Raw genomic sequence first — 19,384 nt, forward strand, 5'->3', positions numbered from 1 at the left:
AAACTCGCTTCAAGTCTCATCAGCAAACTTTAGATTTGATTAACTTAGCAAGCAGCAGCTCCAGGTCTGTGATTTTATAGCTTTACAACGTTTCTGAAATTATTCACCAGAACATTTAACTGTTCTGGTGTTTTCATTATTCTGTGTTCCTCAAACTTTTTCTTCAATTAGCTGGTTTCTGTTTTACCTTAGTTCAGTCATTCTTAGTGATTCCAGTTGAGTTTGTTTTTTGTCTCTAATTATGTTTCCTAAGTGTAGTTATTTTTTTTAGGGTTATGTTAATTTCCCATTCTGCTGTGTACTCTCCCTCGCCCCCTGTGCCACTTTCTCTCTCTTTCTCCCCTCACACCTGCGACCCGTCAGCCAATCAGCTAACGGGCTGTAACCCGTGTTTTCCACCAGGGGGCTCTGTAGCACGAAGAGAATCATTGGAAGTAAAATTGGAATTAAAAGAAGAAAGTGCTGATGTTCATTTAGAAGAAGCTCATGCTAGCACTCGGCACGATGCAGAAATTTCTTCAAACTCTTATGATGCAGCTTTTAAGTTGAGGTCCATCGATCCGGCAGAACAGGAAGGAAATAGAGCCGCTGAACGTAAACTCGGCGTGAACGAAACCGCGGTTTGGCGTTGGAGACGGAGGACAGCAGCTTAATAAATCCAGCAGATTTTTAGAACGCTGCAGAAAATCAAGAGCGGTGGAGATACCAGCAGCTCACATAGCTAAGTTTCCAGTTTGTTTTAAAAAAATTGTAGTTGCGGCTTATAGTCTGGAAAATACGGTAATTGGTAAAGGTGGATATGCTGATGGCATGTTGTCAGAATGTAAAGTTCTGTAATTCACCCTGAGAAACTGAAAAATGATGTGAATTCCTCTTGGTGTTTTTTAACATCAGTATTTTGTTTGGAGCGACCCGGTACTGTTTTATACATCTTTAAACACTTTGAGCTCATGTTACAGCACAGAACCATTTGTTTACATGCAGTGCCTTGCTGACCACTAGGGGGCCCCACTGATTCAGCTCCACTGTGTTTAAACAGAAAGCAGCCAGAAGCCTTTCTGCTTGTGATGAACTTAGTTTGTATCTTTGTTTATCTTTATTAAAAGGCTCAAAGCGACTCGGGTAATAAGATGGAAATCCCGGCCAGCAGGCAGCAGCATTACAGGGATTTGTGGGATGGTTTTTCCTCCTTCTTTACCTTGGGACCAATTATTATCCACGTCTGGTGGTCAAGCCACACTTTTCCTCGCTGCCATTAAGCAGGATTTGTCCGAATCCTCCGAGTCGACTGCTAATTAGCAACCGGCTGGACTGAAAGCTGGTTTCCGTCCAACACCACAGCAGTGCATTCAGGAACTTAACGAGGACAGTTTTTAAGGCCAACACTTTGAGTTTTAGCACAACATGAACAAGTTGTTATTGAGTTAGACTGAAAGCAGTTTGCACAGAAGGAAAGGAGGTCATGGTGGGACAAAGACAACTGCAGTAAATCTGGTTTGGAGGAAAAACTCCAAAAAGTGGCAACATATTTTAAATTAATGCAGATTTATGAATCAAATGCTCCAGCTGAGACTAGCAGGAGTTTTTTCCAACCTTTGAACTTGTTTATACTTCAAACCACAACCCTTGTTGCATTTCACTGGGATTTAAGACCAAACACACAACTGTGAAGACGAAGAAGCATAATTCATAGTTTTACAAATGAGGAACGTAAGATGTTCTGGAGGCTGTTTTCCCACCTGACAGTTCTGTAAATATGGTTCTACTGGAACCAGAACTTCATCAGCTGCTGTGGTTCTGAGTCAGACCAACCTGTTCCCCTCCTGGCCTGTGGGGGCGCTGCACCAACAACCAATGAAGGAAACCACACAGAAACCTCTGAAGACGCTGAGAGCAACTTCCTTCTTCACCAGATGGAAACAAGATGGAGGCGTCAGATTTTAGTGTTGGAGGATTTCTGGAATAATTTCACTTTTTAGTCCGATTACGTATTCAAAACTCGCCAACGAACCGGACCTTCCAGGCAAACAAACCGGATTCGGGTCAAAGCGGGCCGGAGTCAGATTTAAGCGGACCGGAGTCAGTTTAAAGTGGACCGGAGTCGGGTCAAAGCGGACTGAACTGGTGGTGGGAGTGATGCAGCTTTTGAGGATGTTAGAAAACAACCAGAATCATGGAGTCCAAGGAAACCAGCAATGAAACATGGTGGAGGAAGCATCATGCTGTGGGACCAGGAAGCTGGTTGGAGTTGATTGAAGGCTGACGGAGGTAAATCTTGAAGGAAAACCCTCAAACACCCAGGATGCTTTACATCAAAGCACATGGATAGATAAGAGTGGCCTAGTCAAAGTCCAGATCTAAATCCAGAAGATCTGAAAATTGATTGTAAAGACTTGCAGCCGGATCTGGTTCTAGAAAGTTCTGACCCAGAAGAGGGTACAAGTAAATGTAGCCCACACTTTTCAGATTTTACTTTGACAGCGCCACCATCTCGTCATCTGTCGTTTTGAGACGATCATCGTGTTTTCTGGCTCCGTTTCATCCTGTGAGCGAGGAAGCTTCCACTCCTCGGTTCTGGTTCTGCTCAGTCTTATCTCCTGTCTGGGTTTCTGTGAGTCTTCGGAGTTTCTAATTAATTCACAGTTTACGCTCCGTTCTGGGCACAGAGGCTCCAACACGCCAGCAGACTGCTAATTGAATTTTTAAGCCTCTCTTGTTAATTAGCATTTTGCCTTGTAATGTGTGTGACGTGAATGTCATTTAGGAACAACTAATTTGTGTTTAAGCGTGTGTGTGCGTGTGCCTGTGTGTGTGTGTGATCCTGTGTGTGTGTGATCCTGTGTGTGTGTGTGCCTGTGTGTGTGATCCTGTGTGTGTGTGATTGTGTGTGTGTGTGCCTGTGTGTGTGTGTGATCCTGTGTGTGTGTGTGATCCTGTGTGTGCGTGTGTGTTTGTGTGTGTGAACATTTTACATGCTTTCTGAGGCTCATTTACAGAAACTGGCCTCGCCTGCAGTGTTTCTTTTTAATGAGACCAGTCACACAAACTTGCTTTGAAATCAAAACTAAAGTTCTTATTATTATTTTTTAAGTGATATAATATCCTCTAACTGCTTTAAGGTTTAGTTATTAAACAGCATCTGATCAGGACGCAGCTTCACCTGCAGCCTTGAGACGTTTCTTCTCCTGTGGTTTTGCCTCCACAGGCGCGCGGCCGTTAGCCAGCCATCTTTAATTGAAGCGTCGCTCCAGAGAGCGAACATACGAGCAGCAGATGAATCGGAGTCGGTTGGGTCCAAATGTTTGTTCTGAAGGGAAGCCGAGCAGCAAACTGCATCATGTTTCCTCCTAATATCAGATAATGAGGCGAGTAAATATTAAAAGTCTGTCTGGATTTAGACCAGCTTCTCTCTGGGTGAAAACACGACTGACGGAAAAGTTTGGACCTCTGCAGGTCTGGAGGCCACGCCCCCTAAAATAATGTAAATAATTAGTGTAAAGTGGGCGGAGTCAACATGAGGGGGCGTGGCCTAGTGTGGGAATGACTGTGGCTAAATTTAGCAACTTCAATTTTAAGAAAACAACAAACGACAAATCTCCCAGATTTTTTCAGTGTTTTATGGCGACAAAACATGAAGGATGTTTTACTTTCATGGTTTCTGCAGGTTTCACCTACTAACATTTAAGACTTTTTCAGTCCATGTTGAAAGAAACATACAAAACAAAATGACATGTTTTACATCGTAGAGCCAAATTATGGTGTGGGTTTCCAAACGTCGTCCAGCTAACTGGTGATAAGTTACACTTACCAATGAGACTAAAAAAACAAAAAGGATTTATTAGCCGCTAGTTAGCATTAGCCTCAACCTCCTCAAGTCACAGAATGAAATCAAGATGTCGGCATGCGGCTCTGACAGAAAACCCCACAAGATTACAAAATGTAATGTTAAACAGTTCTGTCTTTAACACAACATCAGAATTTAAGACATAAAACTGAAATATTTAAGGCCAACTAACATTTTTAAAATAAGTTCAGGACATTTCAAAGTCAGTAAATTTAAGACTTTTTAAGCTCTGAGTGGTCAACCGCCTGCAGTCAGATCCACTTTGTGTTCACATCACTAATCAATCACACTGATCAACACTACGATCAATACTAGCAATGCTAACTAGTCCACCTCCTGACTCACCACCAGGGGGCGTGGCACAGAGAGACGCTCCACAGCCAAACGTAAACATCAACTGTTGGAAAACTAAAATGCAGTTCCACTGTTCAACACAAAGAGGGCAGCACTGAGACGGTTTTAGGATAAATACGATTTATAGAAAAACGTTACAATTTGAACCAAAACATAAAGATAAAAACAATAAGAACCAACTTCTCCTCAGCTGCAGAAATAAAAGTGTATATTTAAGGAGCTCTTTGACGCTCCAGTCAACCTGTTGACCATTTTCTGAGCAACTTTTACCAACAAGCAGCTCAGCAATATCAATATTTCCAACCTTTGTTTCTACAAATCACTCCTGTCTAACTTCCTGTCCTGTCGCAGCTAATCGAAGCAGAACGGCTGAGAAAAGAGAAGAATGGTTCCTCTGTAGTCTGTCAGTCAGTCCCAGTGTCTTCCTAAATCCAGGAGATTATCTCTGCCTCAGTGTGGAGACAGGAGGATGTACAGTGGAAGATTAGAGGAACATCACAGATTATATTAAAATACGCGCTGTAATAACGTAACGCTTCGAAATCTAATTTTCCAGGATTACTGTCCGCCTCGTTACGTCTCCTCTGCTGCTCAGACAGGCTGCGTGTCGGAAAACATTCCTGCTGGAAATAAACGTATTGATGTGAACCTGCAGAGGTAAAAAGTTTGGGGATTATTCCAGATGTTTCGCCAACGTTAGCCGAACCACACAGATGCTCTTAAGCCGCCGCCGCCGCCGTGCCTCTGTCTGTTAATGCGCTCCATAAACAGTATTGATCTGCAGCCACAGAGCACTTTGTAAATTACATTACAGGTGAGTTACTTCAGCTCTATTAAATGAATGTGAGCAGAGAAGCAGAGGGAGGAAGTTAAGCAGCAGAACTAGCAAGGGCGGGTCAAGGTGTGGCGAGAATCACCGGAAACATCCGGAGAAATTCACCTGAAAACCTTCAACTGTCCAGCAGGTAAAACTGGAAACAAAAACCCAACTTGGCACAGACACTCCCACAGGGTTGATGGAAATAAAAAAGCAGCTCTCGCCTCTAAAAACTCTAAATAATGGATATTTGTCAAAATGGCCACCACTGTCATCAAGACAAAATGGTTTTTGCACAAAAATCTGTAATTAGTTAAAAATGTTGGCGTCAATGGAGACCATAGAAATTATAAATAATTTCTTGATCTCTTGTTTCCTTTTTCTTGAAAACGTCAATTTTTCAAAATGGCTGCCATGGCTGTAACGGAGAACACATGATTACGTTACAATCGGCATTAGCTGTGGAGAGCTAATCAGAAAGGCTAATTCACTAAACCAGAGTCTTAGCTCTGCTAACACTAAAATGCTAACTCATAAAGTAGCTATGCTAACTATTAACAGCTAAACATAAAACAATTAGCAGAAGCTAACATTAAACTGCTAAACACAATAAAATTAGCAGAAGCTAACATTAAACTGCTAAACACAATAAAATTAGCAGAAGCTAACATTAAACTGCTAAACACAATAAAATTAGCAGAAGCTAACATTAAACTGCTAAATGCAATAAAATTAACAGATGCTAACATTAAACTGCTAAATGCAATAAAATTAGCAGATGCTAATGCTAACCATTAAGAGACATCATCTTCCTCCAGTTGACAACTGGTGTGAGAAACTCCTCAGTTCCTGGTTTTGCTTCTTGTGATCTCATAAAGTTTCTCCAAATCAACAAAAATTTTATGGCAACTATTGGCTTTAAAAATAAAAAAATGGCGGCCATGTTGGAAAATGGTCATGTCCTGACATTCATGAGACTAATGTGAATTAAAAAAACATAGTACCTTAAAGGTTAGCATGTTGTGACAGTAACATGCTGCAGTCACAGAGTCAGGCCGTCTCATCAGATTAATAACGAATAAAAATGGCGGTGCGTTTCCTCACCGGCCACTGTGACCTTCGCCGTCCGGCTGACGATGCTTCCCAGTCCGTCCAGCGTGGCGAGGCATTGGTACTCCCCTTCGTCGGGCCGGTGGTGCCGGGAGTGCACCACGTTCTGCACCGTCAGCGTGCCGTTCTCCAGCTGCCGGCGCCGCTCGTCCACCACCGCGCTCAGCAGGACGCCATCTTTACGCCACGTGATGGAGGCGGAGCCTGCCGCCGCCGAGCCCGTCTGGGCCTGGCAGTCCAGCCGCAGCACCCCGCCCCGCACCGTTACCGTGTCCTGGGGCTCCACGGTGAAGGCCAAGTCCACAAAGCCAGGGCTGGGCGACGAGGAAGACGATGGAGCGTCAGAGGCTGGAGGAGAGGAAGAGGAGGAGGAAGAGGAAGAGGAAGAGAAAGAGAAAGAGGAAGAGGAGTCGGTCATTTCATCCAATAAAAACACCTGAACTCTGGGAGCCATGTTGTTTCCAACGTCACACACAGATTGTTGTTGTTCTTATTGTTCTGCAAACAAACCAAAGTCATGCAGACAAGCCTGTAAACAAACACCAAGAAGCAGAGAAAGGAACCATACTTTGACTAGACCATTCCTCCAATCAACAGAAACAAGCACTGGGACTCAGTAATTATTATTAATGTTCTGGAAATGATTAAGCAAAAATATTTATGTTAAATTAGTTTGAAAGGACAAAAACAACAGAAGCTAAGGCTAAACAGCTAAAGCAATGTACTTATTAGAAGCTAATGCTAAAGGGCTAACTTCAATTAAATTATATCTGCCTAAATTATAAACTTTCTATTAACCCTTCAAAATAAGAGCATCTGAAGTGTTCTTAGCAATCAACAACCAAAACCTTAAAACAGCCAAAACACATTTATTCATGGGAAGCTAAGTGCGCTAAATGTTTTCAAAGTTAGAAAATATGCTAAGCTGACAATGAGCTCAGCCAGCAGCGCATTAGCAGGCGCGTGCGATCTCTGGTCGATGACCTTTGACCCTTTGACCCTTTGACCGTCTTCTAGGTGCTACAGTAATTCACTCCAGCAGTGTTTAATGTCCGACCGTCCAGAACCCGTCCAGAACCCCACCAGAACCGTTCATCTTTAGAAACGATACTTCCTGCTCTATCTGGACGCTCTGACGCGCGGCGCCGCCTCGGCTCCAAACCCACCGGTCCGGTCTGATCCGGTCCGGTCCGGTCTGATCCGGTCCGGTCCGGTCTGATCTGATCCGGTCTGGTCTGATCCGGTCTGGTCTGATCCGGTCCAACCGCCGCTGGTACCGCTAACATCCGGATGCTAAATATTTCCTCTCATTCATTCTGCCTTTAATGTTTGGAGGCTTTGAAGTAAAAACTCTGCAGGTTTGTTGTTTTTAACAGAATCTTTGATTCTTTGCGTTTCGCTGCAGCAGCCCGACCCAGACGCTCCGCAGGTCCGTAACTCCTCGTTCCTGTCGGAGCGCGGCCTCCTGAGCCTCTCCTTTGTTTCATGATGTGTTTTTGTTGCTTGATGCCGTGTGAGGCGGCGGCGGCGGCGGCTCGCAGGCCTTTGATGTCGTCGCTGCTAAGAGGCCTTTCATGGTGATCAGAGAGCCGGTTTGTTGAGTCAAAGCGAACGACTGAGAGGAGGAAGGAAACGAGACGCATCACGACTCGACTGGGAGGCGGCAGATACACGCCATCTTTAAAGATGGAGGGAGGGGAACAGAAACGGCTTCTGTCTGCCGAATCAACCTTTGACCCCCAGTACGGACAATGCTACAATGATTTTATTCACTAGTCAATAATTCTTACACTTATTTAGCATAATGCTAACTCACTGTCTGATATTGTGTGGAGTTTTCTAACAGAAAATAAATATTATTAGATAATAACATTTTTCAATACAATCACCTCTTGACTGTAACAAATATGTAACATTTTAAATCACATCAAATTTAATTTTTCTTAAAGTTTTTTGCGTACTGGATTAAGCTAGCTAAAGCAGCCAATCAAAGCGCCGGAGCGCCCCCTGGAGGCCACTGAGTGTGTAACAGTGGAGGATTTACGACCAACCGCCAGCAGAACCAAAACATTCTAGAAAGAACAAGGAAACTTCTGAGTTTGAAAAGGTCAAAATCTGCGGGAAATAAGATCAGAAATGTTGAGATTAATTTTAATTAATAATTTCTCAGATTAATCTAAAAATGTCTGACAATTTTTTTCTAGCAAATGTTGAAACTTTCCTAACGTTTTGAAGAAATTTTCTTTGATTTCTTTGCTGTAAATTTATAAATTTTTTGGTCCTAATAGGCCTCCATATACAGATAGTAAAGCAGCTAATATGGAGCATTTTCTGTTGTTTTATTTTAATTTGCTATCTGTAACGAAAGTGGAATATTTTCCGTATTTTGACACGTCGGTTGTTTGAGCTGCGGTATTTTTTATTTTGCAAGGCATTATGGGAAAACCCAGGAGAACAATATTAAACAGCAGGTCTGCAGGTTCAGAGCGCCGCTATAAATCACCTCAGCGTCCAATCACAGGTGTCCCTCCTTCACTCTTCATCCCTCCTTCCTCTCTCTCCTCTTCCTCCTCTCTTTTCCTTCATGGTTTCCTCCTTATTGATTCTCCCCTCCCTCTCTATCAGTAAATCACTTTCCTGACAGCTCAATCTGTATTCACTTCCACTGCTCACACACACACACACACACACACAGCTGGACAGCGTGCCCTTGTACTCTTCGTCCTGCAGTTTGATGCTATCACTCTCTGTCGCCGTTTCTTCATATTTCATCTGAAACATTGAGCTGCTCTTCACTTCATGTTTGAAGACAAATCTTTTCTGTTACTGCTCCGGTTTTATTTTTTATTTTTTTGCAGCCCTTCTGAATATTTTAGGGCCTTTGGGGTAAAAAAGCAGAACGATTTTCTGGAAAATGTCTGGTTTTGCTGCTCAGTTCCTGGATTTCTGAGGGAGTTTTCACATTTTCTGGTCCAGCCGTCTTGGGAAGACGAGCAAATAGAGGAAAAGTTTAATACATATTTGTCCCACATTCCAGAAATGAACCTTTTATTATATGGATCAAGCCTTTAGTTATTGTAATATTGATCAATATGGCTCATAGAGAATGAAAACTGTCTCAGAAAATATAAATATTAGGACAAAACATTCTTAGAAAATTGAGTGGAAGGAAAAAGGTGCAGCAGCTGAAGCTGAATCAAGAGTCAACCAGGCAGATGTAGATATTAGCAATAAAACAGTTTCCACTCTGTGTATTAATGCATATTTATGTATATTTGCTGTTCCAGTGAAATTTACATAGAAAATTAAACAAAATTTCAGATTCCAGCTGAATTTAAACTGATGGAGTCAAATCTTTCATTAACATATAATAAAGGTTCATATGGCGCCATTTTGTAAAGTTACAAATGATTAGCAGCTGCAGCTTCAAACTAAGTATTTAAACTAAATATTTAGCTCAAAGCTAAACTGCTAGCTAATTATAAACTAAATTAGTTAGCTTGCCAACTAATTTAGTACTAAAAATAACTTAATATTTAACTTCACGGTGTATATACTGACGCTGTAACCAAAGATTTAGCTTCCTAACCAGCTCTGAAACAAATCAATGTTTATAATAAAACTACATATTTACTTTAAAAATAAAAAATGGACTGCTACCTAAATATTTAGATTGAAGTTAAAAAATTGACAGTGAAGCTAAATATTTAGCTTGCTAACTAATGTTGAAGCTAAATAACAACAAGAATATTTAATTTCCACCTTGAGTTTCAAACTAAATATTTAGTTGAAGTTAAAGACTGAAGCTAAATGTTTATCTTTAAGCTGGAGGTGGTAACTAAATATTTAACTTGCTAACTGTGAAACCTATAGATAGTGAAAAACAAACTGGTTTATTTTCATTAATTAGTGACAGTGTTCAGGTTTCTCCCCATTTTTAATCATGTTTCTTGTTTTAACGTTGGTTTCCTCCTGCTGAGCCAATCGCTGACCGGCTCTGAGATAAAGGAGGAAAATGAAACCTGGCAGCAGCAGGACGGCTCAGCGTTTAATATTCAACAGCTGTAGCAACAAGCAGGAATGAAACAATGGGCCGGGCCTGCCAACAGAACCCTGCAGCATATAACAGCAGTCCGAACACGGCCGGACCAGAACGCTTCTGACCGGGTCGGCCGCTTAAATCCAGAGTTTAACTGGTGAGAGGCGGCGACAGCGAGGTGGACGGCGGCCAAGCCAACACACACACACACACTCACACACACACACACACACACACACACACACACACACTAACAATGGCCGACAGCAATGGCCGCCATCTGACAGGAGACTGCATTATGACTCTGGAGGTAGGCCAGAAACAGGATTAAACACCACACAGCTGCTGCCTGGAGGAACAGGACCGGGACGGACCCGAATGGACCGGGACAGAGGAGCAACAGGAGAAATGATCAATAAAGAAAAATTAAACATAAAGCAAAAGAAATCAAGGAAGAAACGGCAAAAATCGTTAGTTAGAGTCCAAATCCAGCTGCCTGTAGCATTAGCAGGTCCAAAACGCTGCACAAGGTCTGTCTGGAGGAACAGGACCCGAATGGACCTGGACGGACCCGAATGGACCCGAATGGACCTGGACGGACCCAGGTAGACCGCGATAGGCTGGGATGGAGCAGCAACAAGAGAAATGATCAATAATTAATGAAATACAAAACAGAAAGCAGAATATCAGTAAAGAAACGTCAGAATTTGCTGGTTAAAGTGAAACTGAAGCTGCTGGAGCGGCAGGAAGTGACATCAGGAAGTGACATCAGGAAGTGACATCAGGAAGTGACATCAGGAAGTGACATCAGGATGTGACATCAGGAAGTGACATCAGGATGTGACATCAGGAAGTGACATCAGGAAGTGACATCAGGAAGTGACATCAGGAAGTGACATCAGGATGTGACATCAGGAAGTGACATCAGGAAGTGACATCAGGAAGTGACATCAGGAAGTGACATCAGGAAGTGACATCAGGATGTGACATCAGGAAGTGACATCAGGATGTGACATCAGGAAGTGACATCAGGAAGTGACATCAGGATGTGACATCAGGAAGTGACATCAGGAAGTGACATCAGGAAGTGACATCAGGATGTGACATCAGGAAGTGACATCAGGAGGAAAGTTCATTAACAAGCTTCACCTGGCAGGCATCATGTGATGCTGAGCTCTAATCTGCTCTAATCTGCTCTAATCTCTGCTGTATCTCCCAGCTGAGCCCAGTAACCCAGCAGCAGAGACACAGACGCACCAGTTAGAAACGACAACACAACCTTCATCACCAGAACCGTGAAAATATGAGGACAGAACCGTTGAAACGGGCCGACAGAGGAGGGATGGAGTCAGATGTTACAGACAGGAACCAGAGATGACTTTGTGTTTCTGTTCTCTCCGTTTCTCCTCCTCTCATATTTCCGCCAGTCGTCCTTAATTAGCCCGGCCCGGCGCAGCCCGCTGTGTTAGCTGCTAATTACTAAGAGTGTGTGAGAGTGTGAACACTTGTCAATCCCAGCCCATTTCTTTCTGTTGTGTAAATTAAATTAACTCCACTGGCTGTTTACACACGGCAATAATTAAACGCAACGTCAACGCTTCTGATGTGGCGCTCAGAGGGGAACGTGGGGAATCCATCAGACGTGTTGGATCCGCTTCACTCTGCGTCAAAGACCAGCTGATGATTCATGTCGTTTCAGAAACTACGCCATTCTCTTCAAGGCCGGATACCCAGGAAAACAAAACCATTTTAGTAAGTTTTAGCCGTTCATTCACAGACTCCATTTAGTATCACTGAAAATTATTATTTATAAAAACAATATCAGTAAAATTACTGCGCTCTCGTTTTCACCAAAGTCTCCAACAACACAGAAGAGTTGATACATTTGTCACTAGTTGCTTTGTGAAAGTCAGTAGATTTGTTGCTAGAAAAATAATTATTGCTAGTTTTTTGCTATTCACTTTTTTAAAATAAAGTTTCTAGTTTATTGTGAGTTGCTTTGTGAAATAAAGTCACTAAGTTTGTCAAGTTTCTTAAATGAAAGTTGATACTTTTTCGCTAGTTGTTTGAAAAAAGTCTTTAGATTACTTAACTTTTAAAAATAAATAAATTGTTGGTAGTTTGTTGAAAGCTTCTTTTAGAAATAAATTCACAAGATCTGTGATTCGTCACTTTTAAAAGTTGGGATAAAAGTTGAAGTTTGTTGCTAGACGCCAGAGGATAAGTTGCTAACTTGGCTATTAACAAGCGCTGTACGCTTGCTGTAGGTGCGCTACATCGCCCCCCAGAGTCTAGGAGGATATTACCTATATGGGCTTTAATTAGTTGTTTTTATTAACTCAAATAACATTAACTGCAGTAATTAACTATTAGATTAGTATTAATTATGCTTTATTAACCCTTCAAAATGCATCCTACCGTAACTATTAGCTGCATTGACAGTTTTAACTGTATTTTGTTAATTCCTCCCTCTAGTCGCTGTTTTGAAACAAAGTCGCTAAATTTGTTGCTAGCATTTTCTCACCTTTTCTCTCAGGCATTATCCTGGCCAGCCTACAGAGGAGCCTCATTTCAGCTCATCTTATTAACATTTTTTCTGCTCCTGCTGTAAAGTCTCTTATTTTTTATCTTTGTCTGAATCTAAATGCTTCCTTCAGCCTGAATTTTCCACTTTACACGATAAAAGGTGAGAGTTGGAGGAGAAAATGATGATAATTTTCAAACCTGTTCCAGGTGAAATATTTAGATTTTTAGTCCGTTTCATGTGAATTATACTTAAACTGATTCAGATTCAGTTAAAGCAGATATTTTCATGTTTTTGTTCCAGCCTCTGTTTAACCACTCAGGAGACAAATTAAGGTAATTTTCTCATTTTAGCAAGGTGGAGAACTGAAGAGATGAAAATTCATGAATTAAATATATTTTCACACACCCACACACACACACACCCACACACACGCACACACACACACAGAGTGGGGACGTGGATCCCCAGAGAAAACCTGATCATGTTCTTCGGTTAAAACCCCAATAAGCATCCGGTCGGCACTTTGTTACCAGAGACCTTTACTGCTGTCACACACAATTACCAGAGGGTCAACAGCAGGCCAATTATACACACACACACACACACACACACATGCAGCGGATAGGTGGGAGGAGGGAGCAGCTGTCATAACAGAGCCACCAGGCCGGTTTGGGATGACAGCGGAAATATCTGTCAGGATGATCCTCCTGGTTCACGCCGGGTTCATTTAGCTGCTTCTGCTTTATGAACCGCCACTTTAAAAAAAACAAAAACATCCTAGAACCAGAGCCGGACCAAACCTTTTGGGGGCCCTGAGCAGATTTGTCTTCAGGGCTCCACAATGAGATCCTTCATTGTTCCTATTTATCTGGCTTCTCTGAATTTATATGGAAATTTGCCCCAAAGGTGTAATGTTCAAATTTGTGACCTCTAATTAATTACATTTTCTTGTATAATTGGAAATAAATCCAGGCATTAAGGGGTTAATATCTGCTTTATTTAATATAATTTAATTTAATTTAGTTTGCTTCTTATTAATATTTCTGCTAATATGCTAAGAGCAGAGCTAATATTTTGGTTAGTGCTTTAGCGTTTTTGCTAACACTTAGCGCATTTAGCTTCCTCAAAATAATTCATTTAGATAAAATCTAAAGTGCTAATTTAAGTGGCTGTTTTGTAAACATTCACTTGAATAAAGATCAACCTGCGAGTTGAAGTTTGGAATATTGACAGTTCAAATAGTTAGACGTTTATAGTCATGCTCTTATTTTGAAGGCTGTTGACAGAATTTCTGCTTCCTTTTTCATGTTATATTTCATTAAATATTTGAAACGGGAAACAAACAGGAACAAGATATAACCAGGACGTAAATTATATATTGTCAAAATTAAATTGGTGCTCGATATAAACTGAACTGAAGTTAGCGGTTTAGCTTTAGCGGAGCTAATGCTTATGATCACTGCTTTAGGGCTAGCAATGCTAACTATCAAGTTAGCGGTGCTCAAAACTTACTAATAATTTCACTGTTTCTAAGGGGAATGAGGACGTTTATTTAATATTTTTTTCACAGATTTTGTGACATAAATCCTAATTAGTAATTTTAAAGCTTTGATCTGATGGAACCAAAACAAATGTAGAATGGATTAAACTGAGCAGAACCGGTCCTGCCGTTCGGATCCGATCAGGATTAAAAGCTGCAGCCTGAAGCTGTCGGATCAGAGTCGGTTAGAGGAATGAACTGGGAGCTGTGGGAAGAATGGGAGGATAATGGGAGGCAGTGGGAGTGATCTCCGTAATCCCCACTCCCTCTCTCTGCTTTCATCTTCAGGCTTTTTGTCTTTAAACACTTAAAAAAAGAGCCAAGACGATTTTAAACCTGATTATATAAAACCCAGCGGAGCAGAAATCCTCATTTCACAAAATATTTCATCTTATGAACATTATTTATGTTTCGTTTTTAAATGATTCACAAAAAAAAGTCAGATTTTAAAAAGTATTCACACCCTTTTATTGGTAAAGAAGCTGAAAATTTTTATTTTATGAATAAAAACAGCTGAAAAGTGTGGCAAGCATTTGTATTTAACCCCAAACACACCATCCATGGTGAAGCATGGTGGTGGGATACAATCTCCTTTATATATCAGACACTTGAAAGCAAATATGTTCAAAATATTTTATTTATATTTGATTATTAAAGACTGACTACCTCTAGTAGAGGTTTGTGACAGACATTGACCTCCAGCATCACAGGCAGGAAGTAAAGAGCTCTGGTCATGTGACCTTTCACACTAGATACATGAAATTGATTTTGCTCAGAAAAGACACATTATTATTTTATTTTAAAACGTCAATTAGCTGCCAAAAGTCAAAACAATTTTTTTTAGAGCTCCCAGAAGTTAGAAAAAATGTCTGGCAACAATTGTTGCCGGTGGGATTAAATTTAGATTTATTTACAAAATAAAACAGAACCTGACAGGTTGGAAAATAAAAGATGAAGAGAAAAATAAAATGTTTTATCCAAACAGAGAAACTTAAGGTTTCATGTCTGATGGACGTCAGAGATCCTGCAGGTCCAAACGTTTGGGCCGATTCTTCTGGACCCGACCGGAACCAGAACCAGAAGGTAAACCAGTCAGCCAGTTACCATCCCTCCCAGTACTCCCAGTAAGGCCTTCCTTACTCCCTGGAGGTTCTGGTCTGCCTCCAGCGACCAGAACCGGGATCCCAGTCTGCCTCTATCTGGTGCTGTGTGTGTGTGTGTGTGTGTGTGTTTGTTTCTAATACCTTGTGGGGACCATCTTCCTGACATATACCACGCTGTGGGGACCACTGCTCCTTGTGGGGACCGAAGCCTGGGCCCCATAAGGGGAAATGCTGTTTTTGGGTCAGGGGTCAGATTTAGGACTAATGTGTGAATTGAGTTTTGGTTGGTTAGGTATGTAATGGTTAGGGTTAGGATGTAGAAATGAATGGAAGTCAATGGAAAGTCCCCGCCACGATAGCTGCACAAACATGAGTGTGTGTGTGTGTGTTTGTGTATCGATCTGCTGCTGTGTGCGTTCTGTGCACTTCGACCCGTTTGGATTTAATGAGGATAAATGTAAAACGTAACGATTTGACCTTATTTGCTCAAAACAAACAGGAGTTGCCATGGAAACAAGAAGCTGCTGAGTCGCCGCTCGCATCAATCATTTATGGAGATTCATGCTGACAGCGGGCAACATGCAGCAACATGCAACAACATGGAGCAACATGCAACAACAACATGGAGCAACAACAACATGGAGCAACAGCAACATGGAGCAACAACAACATGGAGCAACAGCAACATGGAGCAACAGCAACATGGGGCAGCAGCAACATGGAGCAACAGCAACATGGAGCAACAACAACATGGAGCAACAGCAACATGGGGCAGCAGCAACATGGAGCAACAGCAACATGGAGCAACAGCAACATGGAGCAACAGCAACATGGGGCAGCAGCAACATGGAGCAACAGCAACATGGAGCAACAGCAACATGGGGCAGCAGCAACATGGGGCAACAGCAACATGGAGCAACAGCAACATGGAGCAACAACAACATGGAGCAACAGCAACATGGAGCAACAGCAACATGGTGCAGCAGCAACATGGGGCAACAGCAACATGGAGCAACAGCAACATGGAGCAACAACAACATGGAGCAACAGCAACATGGAGCAACAACAACATGGAGCAACAGCAACATGGAGCAACAGCAACATGGAGCAACAGCAACATGGAGCAACAACAACATGGAGCAACAGCAACATGGAGCAACAGCAACATGGAGCAACAACAACATGGAGCAACAGCAACATGGAGCAACAACAACTTGGAGCAACAACAACATGGAGCAACAGCAACATGGAGCAACAACAACTTGGAGCAACAGTAACATGGAGCAACAACAACTTGGAGCAACAACAACATGGAGCAATAGCAACATGGAGCAACAGCAACATGGAGCAACAACAACATGGAGCAACAGCAACATAAAGCAACAACAACATGGAGCAACAGCAACATGAAGCAACAACAACATGGAGCAACAACAACATGGAGCAACAGCAACATAAAGCAACAACAACATGAAGCAACAGCAACATGGAGCAACAACAACATGGAGCAACAGCAACATGAAGCAACAACAACATGGAGCAACAACATGGAGCAACAGCAACATGGAGCAACAACAACATGGAGCAACAACAACATGGAGCAACAACAACATGGAGCAACAACAACATGGAGCAACAGCAACATGAAGCAACAACAACATGGAGCAACAACATGGAGCAACAGCAACATGGAGCAACAACAACATGGAGCAACAACAACATGGAGCAACAACAACATGGAGCAACAGCAACATAAAGCAACAACAACATGAAGCAACAGCAACATGGAGCAACAACAACATGGAGCAACAGCAACATGAAGCAACAACAACATGGAGCAACAACATGGAGCAACAGCAACATGGAGCAACAGCAACATGGAGCAACAACAACATGGAGCAGCAGCAACATGGAGCAGCAGCAACATGGAGCAGCAGCAACATGGAGCAGCAGCAACATGGAGCAACAGCAACATGGAGCAATGTGGCCACATGTTTGTTCACTGAGAAACAATTATTGGTTCAATTCGAACCTGGAAAATTCTGCATTTTTCACAACTTTTCCAGAAGGAAAGTTTTGCTCTCAGCAGCACCAGAACATGAGTTGGTCCAGAAGAAGAAAGTTCCAGTTGAAATACATCAACAGTCAACAGCCGACCAGAACCTGTTGGACCTTTATGGGCTTTGTGGAGGTTTGGAGAATCGGCCCACAATCCTTAAATCCTGTGAACCAGACCTAAAACTCACAGCTCTACTCCTCTCATCTCATCTCTCATCTGCCCTAACGCTCTCTGATTCTGGTCGCTATGGTAACGTTTACATGTCCCTTCAAAATAAGATACAGATGCACCACAAAAACGAACATTTTGGGAGAACTGAGCTTGTTTCTCTGCAACCAGACGGTCCATCTGGGAGAGATGAGAGACACCAGAAGTGTTGCTGATGTTCAGGGTTCTTGGTCTCCAGTTTGAAGCTTCATGGCCTCATTAACATCCGGTCACCATATCATGCAGAGCTTGGACTGTGGGAATCACCTACTGGGATAAATCCATCCTCCTGTCTCTTCTCTGGGCCTTTTCCCTTCATACAGAACCTTTACAAAGAATCTGATCTGGTTCTGACCCATTCTGCTGCTTGTGGCTCCATGTTGGCAGCGAGACGGAACCCAGAGAGTCCGGTTACAGGATTTTCAAAATAAAAGATCCTCCTGACTCAAATAATACATAAAACGGAAATATTTAATTATTTCTTGAGCGGCCCGGTACCAATCGGTCCGCGGCCAGTGGAGCGCCACCTATCGTTTTTCTACGGTGCTACAGCCAGATCAGTGAACTGCCTGCTGTTCGTTCACTACTGATAACCCAGATTAATATAATCCTAACATCAATCCAGAACCTCTGATATGAGCAGGATCCCTCTGTTTCACTCTGGATTTCTGTTTTAGTCCAAATCATCAGTTTGATCTCCGTCCTCCTCCCTCCCTCTGTCTCCGTCTCCTTCTCTCTCTCCATCCCTCCCTCCCAGAGGAGCCCTCTGCTGACAGGCGTCTGCTCTGAACGCGTTAGCGCCGAGACCCTCTGATGTCCTGTGGGTTGGTGTGGAACAGGAAGGGGGTGTTTATCACACTTCCTGTCAGATCTGGACAAATGCTGGCAGATATTGTGTGCTTATGGATTAAATCCCTGGACGTTATAAAAGAGGCAGAGCGCCGTTTCTCCTGGTTCAAATGAAAAATCAGGAATATTTTATCCCTGAATGCTAAATAATACCTGGATTATCTGCAGCTTGTTTGGTGAATGAAACCAGAGGAACGGAGTCGGCCTGACGGCTAAAAACAGATTTAATCACAGAAACATTTATTTCAGATGTAAAAACTACAGTTAAAGCGCTGAAGCTGTTTAGTTTTTATAACTTGCTCTCAGCTCTCGCCCTGCTGTTGAGGCTAACATGCTAGCTACTACGTAGCTATCAGTAATTTTTATGTGTTGAGTAATGTAAAAACTGCTAAACAGAGCACCAGACCACACCTAGCTTGTATAATCTACAAAAGATTTGGAGCGTTAAAAGTATTTTATTTTTTAGGTAGAGCAGATTAAAGATGCTCAAGGTAGAGAAAAAATTGGTGGAATTGCCCTTTAGCCGTTTCCCGAATCAGCAGCTGCAATAAGAAGCTAACTTTAGCTTCATAATGCTAACCTGATGGATGTCGCTGCTAACAGTTCGAATCAGGATCAAAACATTTTTCAAACTTATTAAAATGATGTGGAAAAAATACTGAAATATTTGTTACAGTCACTTTAAACATCACTCATTATCTTCCAGTTTGCTTTGACTTCGTGCTATCTAATTTTAGCGCTATCTAACTTTAGCTCTTGCTAACCCAGTAAACAGCAGATCACTAGCTGAGCATGCTAGTTTATTTCTATAACGTATAAAGGAAGTTTTGAGTTCGTAACTTCAGCCTCGACTTCTTGAGTTTTGTTTATAGATCCATTTTAACAGCCCAGCATGCAAAGTGAAAAATTAGGTAATTTTTAAAGTAATTATGATT

The 19,384-nt window shown here is 42.1% G+C and overlaps 1 protein-coding gene across 1 annotated transcript in view; it reads right to left on the reverse strand.

The window, feature by feature from the left end:
- Positions 1 to 19,384, reverse strand: part of dcc (DCC netrin 1 receptor) — a 143,836-nt gene that overhangs the window by 86,002 nt on the left and 38,450 nt on the right. The window contains exon 2 of the mRNA XM_044096305.1: positions 6,120 to 6,473. Coding sequence (XP_043952240.1) covers positions 6,120 to 6,473 — 354 coding nt within the window. The remainder of the gene's footprint in view (positions 1 to 6,119; positions 6,474 to 19,384) is intronic.

The sequence above is a fragment of the Gambusia affinis genome, linkage group LG17 (genome assembly GCF_019740435.1).
Source record: "Gambusia affinis linkage group LG17, SWU_Gaff_1.0, whole genome shotgun sequence".
Taxonomy (NCBI): Eukaryota; Metazoa; Chordata; class Actinopteri; order Cyprinodontiformes; family Poeciliidae; genus Gambusia; species Gambusia affinis.